General features: G+C 51.5%; 1 protein-coding gene and 1 pseudogene across 2 annotated transcripts in view; one reads left to right on the forward strand and one right to left on the reverse strand.

The window, feature by feature from the left end:
* Positions 1 to 5,324: 5,324 nt before the first annotated feature.
* LOC138841370 (receptor-type tyrosine-protein phosphatase H-like) overlaps positions 5,325 to 12,500 on the forward strand; it is a 15,753-nt gene continuing 8,577 nt past the window's right edge. For both annotated transcript variants that reach the window (XM_070042045.1, XM_070042046.1), the window contains exons 1-5: positions 5,325 to 5,472; positions 6,212 to 6,248; positions 7,952 to 8,218; positions 10,017 to 10,283; positions 11,789 to 12,055. In XM_070042045.1, the coding sequence (XP_069898146.1) occupies positions 5,416 to 5,472; positions 6,212 to 6,248; positions 7,952 to 8,218; positions 10,017 to 10,283; positions 11,789 to 12,055 (895 nt within the window). In that variant the 5' untranslated portion in view covers positions 5,325 to 5,415. The remainder of the gene's footprint in view (positions 5,473 to 6,211; positions 6,249 to 7,951; positions 8,219 to 10,016; positions 10,284 to 11,788; positions 12,056 to 12,500) is intronic.
* On the reverse strand, positions 7,335 to 7,848 carry LOC138841371 (large ribosomal subunit protein uL23 pseudogene; annotated as a pseudogene).

Here is a 12,500-nt window from a genome sequence, read left to right on the forward strand (position 1 = left end):
GTCTCATGGACTTTTGTGCCCGGGATGGCTTTGAATCGTGATCCTCAGATCTCAGCCTCCTGAGTAGCTGGGGTGACAGGTGTGAGCCTCCAGTGCCCAGCTGCCTGGCTGGTTTTGATACCACTGGTTTTACATAGTCCACCCTTCTCAGGGGTGTGTCCAATGAGCTGGCCGGGTTTCACGGACTCTTGCCAAGTCAGTCTGTAGCAGGTGGAGAAGAGCCTCAGCCTGGGACAGGGTGGCGGTGTCTGGTGCTCTGCCTACCCACTCTGCTCCCCTCAGGCCCTGGATTGTACCCACATTGCAGCTTCCATCCGGCAACGCCCCCAAGGAGGCAGGGGGCGGGGAGGTGGGATAAGAGCATCTATGAGACTGTTCGCAGCTGGTGGCCTGTCCCAGAATGTGGCTGGCACCGTTTGTGAAGACCTGAATGAGACAGTGAAGACCATCCCCTCCCGGTCCTTCCCCTACAATCTGCCCTGTCCCCCACAAGCCCAACACAGCCTTCTGCCTCACACTCACCCATGTTCTCACTAGAAACGCCTCTATGGGGCTTTGGCTCTGGAATATGGGACACACTGAGGAATTGTACTGCGTTCTCGGGAGATTGCTGGGAGCCTTTGCTTGGGCTTTTCCACAGGGGGCAGGGTTGCGGGGGAGAGGGGCTTGTCATCCAGGAGGGCGAGGGAGGGCAGGCCCTGGCCAGGGACCTAGACATGATTGAGGCGTGGCAGCCTGCAGGGAAGATACCCAATGTGTGTGTGTGTGTATGAAGGGTAGACATCTGTAGAAGCCTGCTGGGATGTGAGATGCAGAGATAACAGATTTTTTTGGGGGGGGAGGGGTGGGTCATGAGGCTTGAACTCTGGGCCTGGGTGCTGTCCCTCAGATCTTCAGCTCAAGGCTAGCATTCTACCACTTGAGCCACAGTGCCACTTCCAGTTTTCTGGAGATAAGTCTCACAGATTTTCCTACCCGGGCTGGCTTTGAACTGCGATCCTCAGATCTCAGCCTCCTGAGTAGCTAGGATGACAGGTGTGAGCCACCGACACTCATTTAGGGATAACAGATTTGAAGAGCTGCAGCCCCCAGGAGGGCACTGGTCTTCCCCAACCCACCTGCCAACTGGAAGCAAGGCTGGCCCTCTCTTGTTCTCTCAGGTGCTCTACCACTTGAACCACTTTTTGCTGGAGATGAGTCTCTCAGATTTTCCTGTGCAGGGCTGACTTTCAACTAGGATCCTCAGATCACAGCCTCCCGTGTAGCTAGGATGACAGGCGTGAGCCACCACCGCTGGGCTGAGCGTGGGCTTAACAAGCTCCGAGTAGTTCTCTTGTGTGCTCTACTTTAGCATACAAGGGAATTTCTAATTTGGATTGATCATGAGATCCCTGCCACAAGATGTGACACTGTAGTGAAGCTTGGGTTTACTACTTTCAAGGGTGTAGTTCTGAGGACTCCAGTTCTTCCCATCATCAAAACCCAGAAGGTGAGTTGGACACCAGTGGCTCATGCCTGTAATCCTAGCTACTCAGGAAGCTGAGATCTGAAGATCACTGTTCAAAGCCAGCCTGGACTGGAAAGTATGTGAGACTCTTCAGTAAACCACCAGAATATTGGAAGGTGATGCTGTGGCTCAAAGTGGTAGAGCACTAGCCTCAAGTGAAAAAGCTCAGGGTCTGTGCCCAGGTTCAAGCCCCATGACTGACAACAAAAACTCAGAAGGTCTGTCTGTCTGCTGCTTTCTAGGCAACTCTTGTGCTCTCTGGACCCCTGGGGTCTCCTGAGGAATTCTTCATTGGGTCTTGACTCCCTAAGCCCCAGAGCAGGGCTCGTGGGGCCATCATATACCCCATAAGTCATAGATGCAGGGGCTCCCTTTCCCCAATGCCCCACCATCCTGGAGAATGAGGTGGTCCACAAGTCCACGGCATGGTCCATAGCTGAGTCTCCCAGCGCCCTCTGCATTGAGGGGACCCAAGCCAAGTGAAGCTGGTGGCTGGGTGGGGGCTCTGCAGGCACAGAGTACCCACCCCACCCTCCTTGCCACCCAGGGGCTTCTCACAGATGCCCTATTCCCAAGAGGACCGCTCTGGAGCCAGCCCTGGGAGGTCGACAGCAAGTGATTTCTGGAAACAAAGAACCACCAGAGTGACTGGTTGAGACCTTTGTCCCCTGGTCTCCCAAGTGAGGTCATACTTCCACTGTCATCTCTGATGACATCCTTCCAATCCTTTCCCCGAAAAGGAAACCAGAAAGTCACCTGCCCAGAGTCCAGAACCCGAGGGCTGGCTCTGTGCCGCCATCTGGTGGTGACTCTAGGCGGGCATCATGCATCAGTGTAGATCCAGGGCTCAGGACTGCACAGGCTGGTAAGAGGATGGGCAGGCCCTGGATTGGGGAGCATCAGGGTAGCTGGGGTTCCTTCCGGTGACTGGGGGGGGGGGTTTCTGTGCATAAGAGGAAGAGTTGAGGGCTGGGAAGGTGGCTCAGTGGTAGAGCACTTGCCTTGCATGCATGAGGTCCTGGGTTCAATTCCTCAGCACAACATAAGCAGAAAGAAAAAAAAAGCCAGAAGTGGCGGTGTGGCTCAAGTGGTAGAGCGCTAGCCTTGAGCTGAATTGCTGAGGGACAGTGCCCAGGCCCAGAGTTCAGGCCCACGACCGAACCCCCACCCCCCCAAAAAAAGAGGAAGAGGTGAGGTTAAGATGGGGGTGTGGGAGGGGTGAGGTCGTCTCATGAACTTTAAACCTGGGTTGGCCTTGAATTTTCATTTTCCCAACCTCAGCTATCCAAGTAACAAGGATTACAAATAGGAGCCACTGTGCCTGACTCATTTTGGATTTTTGAGATGAGGTCTTAATATATAACCCAGAATAGCTTTGAACTCACAGTCCCGTCTCCACTTCCCAATGCTGGGATCACAAGTCATGCACCACTATGCCCAACAGAAGATGGGTTTTGAAGAGAGGACAAGTACTAGTCGATGGGCTACATGGGCATGGAGGCAGAAGAGATGATATATCTGTGTTTATATATCTATATCTGTATATATGTATGTGTCTGTTTATATCTATCTATCTATCTATCTATCTATATCTATCTATCTATCTATCTATCTATCTATCTATCTATCTATCTATCTATCTATCTATCTGTTGACAAGCAAAGTGGTCATGCCTAAGAGTTGGAAAAAGATCTAGAGGGAGAAGAGAACCAAGAGAAAGTAAAACAGAAACAGAGAAACATGAATAGTTGGTAGGGGAGAGGTCTCACTGCACAGTGGAGAAGAACTGTCTTGCAAGCAAAACCCAAAGTTACACAGATAGGGAAACAGAGGCATTGTCAGAGAAACTGGCTTCCCCCTAAAGACTGGGTGGCTGGTGGCTCACGCCTGTCATCCTAGATAGTCAGGAGACTGGTATCTGAGGATTTCAGTTCAAAGCCAGCCTAGGCAGAAAAGCTTGTGAGACTCTTACATCCAATTTAATCACCAAAAAAGCTGGAAGTGGGGCTATGGTTCAAGTTGGTAGAGCACCAGCCTAGAGTGAAAAGCTAAGGGACAGCTCTGAGTTCCGGCCCCGGATGGACTCACACACAAGAAATGACTGCCCTTGTCTTGTACCAGGTGTTCAGGAAAGCCCTGGGCAAAGTGCAAAAGAAAGGAATGCATGCACCCTGCCAGGTGCAATCAGAGGGGGTGTGGTCTGCCGGCCAGGTGTGACCCCAGCAAGCCCTGCTTCCTCCTGTGACTCAGAGAAAATGTCAGGGCCTGAGTTCCCGCTCCTCAGCCCCCCTCCTTGACAGGGGGTGTGGTTGATATCAGGTAGGGATGGCAGACATTTATTCATCAACTACTGTATGCCAAAGGCGGCCTTGGCATGAGACGTCCCCAGGGCCCTCACTTCCCACTGTTAGCGACCTCAGGGCTGAATGTGGTGATTCCCAGCGTGTGGGTGTGCCAGCACATGGGCATGGCCTTCTGAGGGTGTGCGGCCATAGACATTGGTGATGACTTCCTTGCTCAGCTCTCTTGCATCTGGCTGGAGACTCTGGAGAGGTGGAACGCTCTGTTTTTTGTAGGGCCTGAACTCTGGGCCTGGGAGCTGTCCCTCAACTCTTCAGCTCAAAGCTAGCACTCTACTACTTGAGCCACAGCGCCACTTCCAGGTTTTTCTTTGTATGTGGTGCTGAGAGATCAAACCCAGGGCCTCATGCATGCAAACCAAACACTCTACCACTGAGCTACCATCTCAGCCCAGAGTGCTGTTCTAAGGACACCCCTGTTGCAAGTTAGGGACCCCAGGTAAAGCTACAGGGTGTCAATGCGGCCCCGGTGACTCCTTTGTTTTGGAAGTGCTTGGGTTTGAACACGGGGCCTTGGGCTTTGGCTGGTGCTCTGCCACTTGATCTATGCTTCCAGCCTTGCAAAAAGCTGGTTTTAGCTAGGCACTGGGGTCTCATGCCTGGCATCCTAACTACTCAGGAGGCTAAGATCTGAGGATCGCGGTTCAAAGCCAGCCTGGGAAGGAAAGTCTGTGAGACTCTTATCTCCAATAAACCACCAGAAAACTGGAAGTGGCGCTGTGGCTTAAGTGGTAGCGTGCTAGCCTTGAACAAAAAGAACCCAAGGACAGAGCCCAGGCTCTGAGTTCAAGCCTCATAACCGACAAAAAACAACAAGAAGAAGCTGGTTACTTTGGAAATGGAATCTAGTGGACTTTTCTTTCTTTCTTTTTTCTTTCTTTCTTTTTTTTTGTCGGTTGTGGGGCTTGAATTCAGGGCCTGGGCACTGTCCCTCAGCTCTTCATCTCAAGGCTTGTGTACTACCACTTGAGCCACAGCACCACTTCCAGTTTTCTGGTGGTTCGTTGGAGATAAGAGTCTCACAGACTTTTCTACCTGGGCTGGCTTTGAACTGAGATCCTCAGATCTCAGCCTCCTGAGTAGCTAGGATGACAGGTGTGATCTCCTGGCCCCTGGCGAGCACCAGTCTTGAATGAGAAAGCCAAAGGACAGAGCCCAGGTTGTGAGTTCAAGCCCCCAGTACTAGCACACACAAGAAAGGAAGTAATAGAGGGGAGGGGTAGGGAGGGGAGGATGAGAGGTGAGCACTGTCTTGGGATTTCCTTTCAACTGTCATGGAAGGATCATTTTTGGCACAAAGGGTAAGCTGACAGCTGAGGGCTGTAGTCGGGGCGGGGCAGCGAAGGCAGTTGGGAGTCCCTGCTGGGCAGGTGAGGGATGGGGCAGGGCTAGACTCTCAGGCTGACAACCTCCACTTCCTCCTCCTCCCCTTCCTGTGCCAGTGCTGGCCCCACCAGTGGCCGGCAGAGGGAAAATCCTTGAGTTGAAAGTCCAGCAGTTGCAGGCAGGAAACTTGGGGCTCTTGTGTCCCCCACAGCATCTGGACAAATGGCCAGGACCGGTGGGGGCCCTGGGAGAGGCCCCTGGGGGAGCTTGGTGCTACTGGTGAGTTCTCCCTACCCAGGGCAGAGCCCGGGTCCCCAGGGAGGGACGGACTGGGCACAGAACCCATACTCTTGGGGACTAAGGGACACAGCCACTGAGCCAGGACCCAGAGGCAAGGCTGGCTGTGCCCTGGGGAAGGAAGGAGGAATATGGAGCTGGACCAGGTTGGGGGTATGCTGTTGTCCAGGGTGGAAGGCAAGGCACCAGGCTCCTGCTCAGGTGTGGCACAGACCTAGACCCCAGCCTTCTCCCTTAGACCCTGGAGGCTAGATACCAGCCCTCCTCCCTCAGACCTAGAGTCCAGACCTCAGCCTCCTGCCTTAGACCCAGGGTTCCGGGCCCCAGCCTCCTTCCTCAGACCAAACCCAGCCTCCTCCCTCAGACCCAGAGGTCCAGATCCCATCCCTCCAATCTCCATCTGTACCAAGACTGTGTGTTTGTTTTCTTCCCCTCTTCCTCCCTACCCCCATCTTCCAAGGCTGCATTTTTTGAGAAAAGGAACTGATGCTGTTCATCTCTTGCTTGAGCAGAAGAGCCAAGCTTAGCTCCAAAGCCCAGGGAACTCCGCCCCAGGACTCATGCCCTGCTTCCCCATCAAGAGAGTGACCTTTGTCAGAGCTTAACTCCCGCTTATCTCTTGTCAGGGGTGATGGGGGAGAAGAGGGAGGAGGAGGGTCAGGGTGGAGGCTCGGGCAGCCCCACAGCTTACTCAGTGTCTGAAGCCTTCCATTCCCTCCAGGGTCTGTGCAGTTGGATGGCGATCGCCAGGGGAGATGGTGAGTGACCTACCTGCCTTGGCCTTATGCACACAGAGTCGCACATACAAGTCTCACTGAGGCAAGGTGGTTGCCTGGAGGCTTACTAGAAGTGGGGGATTCTTTTCTTTTCTTTTTTGGGCGAGGACTGAGACTTGAATTCAGGACCTGGAGCTCTGGCCCATTGTTTTTATTTTTCTCAAGGCTGGTGCTCTACCACTTGAGCCACAGCGCTATTTCTGGCTTTTTTTTTTTTTTTTTGCTGGTGAATTGAGGCTAGAAGCCTTCTGAACTTTCCTGTCTGGGCTGGCTTTGAATCCTGAATCTTCAGATATCAGCTTCCTGAGTGACCAGGATTATAGGCAGGAGCCACTGGCACCTGGGTACTGTGCTTTTTGTTACTTATTTTGGAGATGGAGACTGGTTAGACTTTTCCATCTAAGCTGGCATGTACTGTAAACCCCAGCTTGCAGCTCCTGAGTAGATAGGACTACAGGTATAAGCCCTCGGCCCCCAGCTACATTTCCACTTTTACATCAGCTATATCGCAATAAGGGAACAGAACCAGGGCTAATGGATCACACACAGTATTTCGTGTAGGCCAGCAGCTCCAGACACTGCCCTTTAGCAAGCCACCAATATGAAAGGAGATGGAGACAGGACTGAGACTCGAAACACAACAGACACCTGGGTCACCGTGGATGGACTTGAACCTGGGTCTTCCTATGTGTGTTCTGTGTGGGTGGAGAAAGATGGAGTTGTGAGCTCCAGGGAGAACCTCACTGTCTCCACAGGTGAGAGGCGGCTGCTCCTCCCTCCTTTCCTTCCCTCTCATCCCATATCCTCTTCCCTTTTCCTGCTTCCTTTCCCCCTTTCTTCTTCCATACCTTCTTCTCCTCCCCTGTCATTTCCTTCTTTTCTTTCTCTTTCCCTTCCTCTTCCTCCATCCTGTTTCTCCTAACTTCATGCCAGCCCTGCCCAACTCTGTGAGTGGCCCCACATCACCAAAGGTACTCCTCACCTCACACCAGAAGCTCCACACCAGAAGCCACCATGCTGGACGTGTGACCTCGGCATCCACCTCCACCCTCTTTTTTTTGTGGGAAAAAATGTGTATTTATAATTTGCCAGCTTGATTCAGTTTAGATGATTCCAATTTTGTTGGCAACATCTAAAGCATCGTAATCAGGAGCCAGTCGAACATATGCCTTCTTCTCTCCATCAGGTCTGATCAGGGTATTGACCTTAGCCACATCAATGTCATAGAGCTTCTTCACAGCCTGTTTGATCTGATGCTTGTTGGCCTTAACATCCACAATGAACACAAGTGTGTTGTTGTCTTCTATTTTCTTCATGGCTGACTCAGTGGTCAGGGGGAACTTGATGATAGCATAGTGGTCAAGCTTGTTTCTCCTCGGAGCACCTTCTGAGGGTATTTGGGCTGTCTTCAGAGCCGTAGCGTCTTGGGCCGCTGGAAGGTGGGTGAAGTGCGGATCTTCTTCTTTTTGTGGCTGTGGACACCTTTCAGCACTGCCTTCTTGGCCTTCAAAGCCTTTTCCTTGGCTTCGGCTTTAGGAGGGGCAGGAGCTCCCTTCTTCGCTTTCGGCGCCATCTTGGTGAAAAGGGGCCTCCACCCTCTTATGCCAGGCTCTGGGAAGAGCTGCAGAACTTGGGGACTGGGCACCACTGCTCACCCCTCTTCCTCTCTTCTTCCCCACCTCCAGCCCCAGACCCAGTGAGAAACCTGAGCTTGGAAGGACAGAACAGCAGCTCCATCACCCTGGGCTGGGCTGGCCCTGAGGGCGCGGACGCCCACAACCTCACCTACTGGGCCCAGTGCACTGGAGATGGAGACAGGACTGAGACTCGAAACACAACAGACACCTGGGTCACCGTGGATGGACTTGAACCTGGGTCTTCCTATGTGTGTTCTGTGTGGGTGGAGAAAGATGGAGTTGTGAGCTCCAGGGAGAACCTCACTGTCTCCACAGGTGAGAGGCGGCTGCTCCTCCCTCCTTTCCTTCCCTCTCATCCCATATCCTCTTCCCTTTTCCTGCTTCCTTTCCCCCTTTCTTCTTCCATACCTTCTTCTCCTCCCCTGTCATTTCCTTCTTTTCTTTCTCTTTCCCTTCCTCTTCCTCCATCCTGTTTCTTTTCATTTCTTTTCCCGCCTTCCCTCCTTCCTTTATCTCTCCTTTCCATCCTTCCTTTTTCTGCATTTTCCTCTTTCCACCTTTGATCTTTTCTCTCTATTCTCTTCCCCTTCTTCTCTCCTCCCCTCTTCCCTTCTTTTTGTACTCCCTCCCTCATTCCCTCCTTCCCTCCCTTTCTCTCTCTCACTCTTTCTTTCTTTTTCTTCTTTCCTTCCTTCTTCTTCCTTCCTTCATTTCTTTCTTTTTTTTCTTTTTGTTCATTCAAACCAGGACTTGAACTTGGTATTTGACACTTTCAATCATTGGCTCATGCTTTACCAAAGGAACCACGCTTCTGTTTTCTTCTCCTCTTCATTCTTTTCTTTGTCTTTCTTTCCCTTTCATTTCCTTTCTGTCCCTTTCCCTTCCTCATTTTTTTTCTTTTCCTTTCCTTTTTCCCCTTGGTCCTGGGGCTTGAACTCAGGGCCTGGGCACTGTCCCTGAGCTTCTTTTGCTCAAGGTTAGGGCTCTACCACTTAAGCCATAGTGCTATTCCCAGCTTTTTCTGAGTAGTTTATTGGATATAAGAGTCTCACAGACTTTCCTGCTGAGGCTGGCTGTGAACCACCATCCTCAGATATCAGCCTCCTGAGTAGCTATGATTACAGGTGTGAGCCTCTGATGCCTTACCTCCCTTTCTCTTCTCTTTGCTTGCTTGCTTGCTTTCTTTCTTTCTTTCTTTCTTTCTTTCTTTCTTTCTTTCTTTCTTTCTTTCTTTCTTTCTTTCTTTCTTTCTTTCTTTCTTTCTTTCTTTCTTTCTTTCTTTCTTTCTTTCTTTCTTTCTTTTGGTCCGGTCATGGGGCCTGAACTCTGGGCCTGGGCGCTGTCCCTCAGCTCTTCAGCTCAAGGCTAGCACTCAACCACTTGAGCCACAGTGCCACTTCCGGCTTTTTCCTTTTTGCTGATGTGGTGCTGAGGAATCGAACCCAGGGACTCGAGCATGCGAGGCAAGCGCTCTACCACTGAGTCAGCTTCCCAGCCTCCCTCTTTGCTTTCTTTCCTTTCCCTTGGAATAGGGCAGGCTATGTAGCCAGTCTAGCCTGGGTCTCCCTGTCCTCCTGAAGCACGGAGATTGCAGGTGTGCAATAGCACTCTAGGTCTTCTATTCTTCGTTTATTAAAGAGAGGAGGTGGAGGGAGGCTGGGAGCTGGTTAGCCAGGGGCAGATTCTGTGATCCAAAGAAAGATGGACCCATGACTCATGGAAGACACACATTTTAACTGACTTTTCTTATCCGCTGTATCAGAATAGATGGAGTAAAGTGAGCATGTTTCAGATTATTTTGCAGCATTTTGGTAGCCCTGCAGTGACAAACACTGCCCTTTAGTGTGCAATCAACATGAATGGAGCAATGGGACTGGACAACCTAACTTCTTTTGACCCTGCCCAGCTCCTTGAGTGGCCCCATATCCCCAAAGCTACGCCTCGCCTCACACCAGGAGCTCCACATTCTGGTGCAACTGGAGCTGCCATGTTGGATGTGCGGCCTCAGTGTCCACCTCCACCCTCTGAGTGCCAGGCTCTGGGAAGAGCTGCAGAACTTGGGCACCAGGCACCACTGCTCACCCTTGTTCCTCTCTTCCTCTCCCACTTCCAGACCCAGACCCAGTGAGAAACCTGAGCTTGGAAAGGCAGAACAGCAGCTCCATCACCCTGGGCTGGGCTGGCCCTGAGGGCGCGGACACCCACAACCTCACCTACTGGGCCCAGTGCACTGGAGATGGAGACAGGACTGAGACTCGAAACACAACAGACACCTGGGTCACCGTGGATGGACTTGAACCTGGGTCTTCCTATGTGTGTTCTGTGTGGGTGGAGAAAGATGGAGTTGTGAGCTCCAGGGAGAACCTTACTGTCTCCACAGGTGAGAGGCGGTTGCTCCTCTGTCCTTTCTTTCTTTTCAAATATGCTACATCTTTGTCTCTGGCTCCCTCTCTGTCTTTCTGTCTCTTTCTCTCAACAGCATCAGGCTATGTAGCTGTCAGGCTGGAATTCAGTCCTCTTGTCTCAGCTTCCTGAGGGCTGGAATTACAGGTGTTTTGTCCTTTGTTTCTGGGAGGTGGTAGGAAGTGAGTGGGAAACTGAGGGGAGAGGTGGTAGGTTGTGTGATGCATCAGAAATAAAATGGAACCCACACACCTAAATTTTCTTTTTCTTTCTTTCATTTATCTTCTTCTTCTTCTTTTTTTTTTTCAGTCATGGGCTTGAACTCTGGGCCTGGGCGCTGTCCCTGAGCTCTTCAACTCAAGGCGAGTGCTCTACCACTTGAGCCCCAGCACCACTTCTGGTTTCTGGTGGTTAGTTGGAGATGAGAGTCTCATGGACTTTCTTTGCCTGGGCTGGTTTTGAACCATGATCCTCAGATCTCAGCCCCCTGAGTAGCTAGGATTACAGGCATGAGCCACTGGTGCCCAGCAAACACAAACTAAATTTTCTTTTTCTATCACTTTCTATCAAAATAGAAGGAAAGAAGCTGGGTACCAGTGGCTCACACATAATTCTAGCTACTCAGGAGGCTGAGATCTGCTGACTGGGATTTGAAGCCAGCCCAGGCAGCAAAGTCTATGAGACTCTTATTTCTAACTGACTACCAAAAATGTAGAAGTTGAGCCGTAGCTCAAGTGGTAGAGCATCAGCCTTGAGCAGGAAAGCCCCAGGAACAGCTCAAAAGGACACATAAAAATAAAACAGAAGGAAAGTAGGGGAAGGGCTAGGGATGTGGCTCAAGTGAGAGAGGCCCTGCCCTATGCCTTCCAGAACCTGAGTTCAGGGGCTGGGAAGGTGGCTCAGTGGTAGAGTGCTTGCCTTGCATGCATGAGGCCCTGGGTTCGATTCCTCAGCACCACATTAGCAAAAAGAAAAAAAGCCGGAAGTGGCGCTGTGGCTCAAGTGGTAGAGTGCTAGCCTTGAGCTGAAGAGCTGAGGGGCAGCATCCAGGCCAAGAGTTCAGGCCCACGACCGGACCCAAAAAAAAAAAAAAAAAAAAGAGAACCTGAGTTCAAAGTCAATACCAACAGAGAAGCTGACATAGAAGCAGATGGAATGCATTATTATGGAATAAGTTATGTCATCCAGCAGGTCCAAACACTGCCCTTTAGTGTGCAATCAACATGAATAGAGCAATGGGCCTGGACATCCTAACTTCCTGCTGGCCCTGCCCAGCTCTGTGGGTGGCCCTACATCCCCAAAGCTACCCCTTGCCTCACCCCAGGAGCTCCAGGTTTCTGATGGAACTGGGGGCACCATGCTGGATGTGTAGCCTCAGTGTCTACCTCCACCCTCTGTGTGCCAGGCTCCGGGAAGGGCTGCAGAACTTGGGCACTGGGCACAACCGTTCACCCCTCTTCCTCTCTTCCTCCCCACTTCCAGCCCCAGACCCAGTGAGAAACCTGAGCTTGGAAGGACAGAACAGCAGCTCCATCACCCTGGGCTGGGCTGGCCCTGAGGGCGCGGACACCCACAACCTCACCTACTGGGCCCAGTGCACTGGAGATGGAGACAGGACTGAGACTCGAAACACAACAGACACCTGGGTCACCGTGGATGGACTTGAACCTGGGTCTTCCTATGTGTGTTCTGTGTGGGTGGAGAAAGATGGAGTTGTGAGCTCCAGGGAGAACCTCACTGTCTCCACAGGTGAGAGGCGGCTGCTCCTCCTTCCTTTCCTTCCCTCTCATCCCATATCCTCTTCCCTTTTCCTGCTTCCTTTCCCCCTTTCTTCCTCCATACCTTCTTCTCCTCCCCTGTCATTTCCTTCTTTTCTTTCTCTTTCCCTTCCTCTCCTCCATCCTGTTTCTTTTCATTTCTTTTCCCGCCTTCCCTCCTTTTATCTCTCCTTTCCATCCTTCCTTTTTCTGCATTTTCCTCTTTCCACCTTTGATCTTCCCTCTCCATTCCCTTCCCCTCTTTTCTTTTTGTCCTCCCTCCCTCTTTCTTTCCTGTCGTCCCTTAATCTCTCTCTCTCCTTCCCTCCCTCCTTCCTTCCTTTCTTTCTTTTTATTTCTTCCTTTCTTTCTTTTCTGTCTGTCTTTCTTTTTGTTGGTTCAAACCAGGACTTGAACTCAGTATTTGACACTTTCAA

This window comes from Dipodomys merriami, unplaced genomic scaffold, assembly GCF_024711535.1.
Source record: "Dipodomys merriami isolate MVZ:Mamm:240054 unplaced genomic scaffold, mDipMer1.0.p SCAF_3180, whole genome shotgun sequence".
In the NCBI taxonomy this organism is placed as follows: domain Eukaryota; kingdom Metazoa; phylum Chordata; class Mammalia; order Rodentia; family Heteromyidae; genus Dipodomys; species Dipodomys merriami.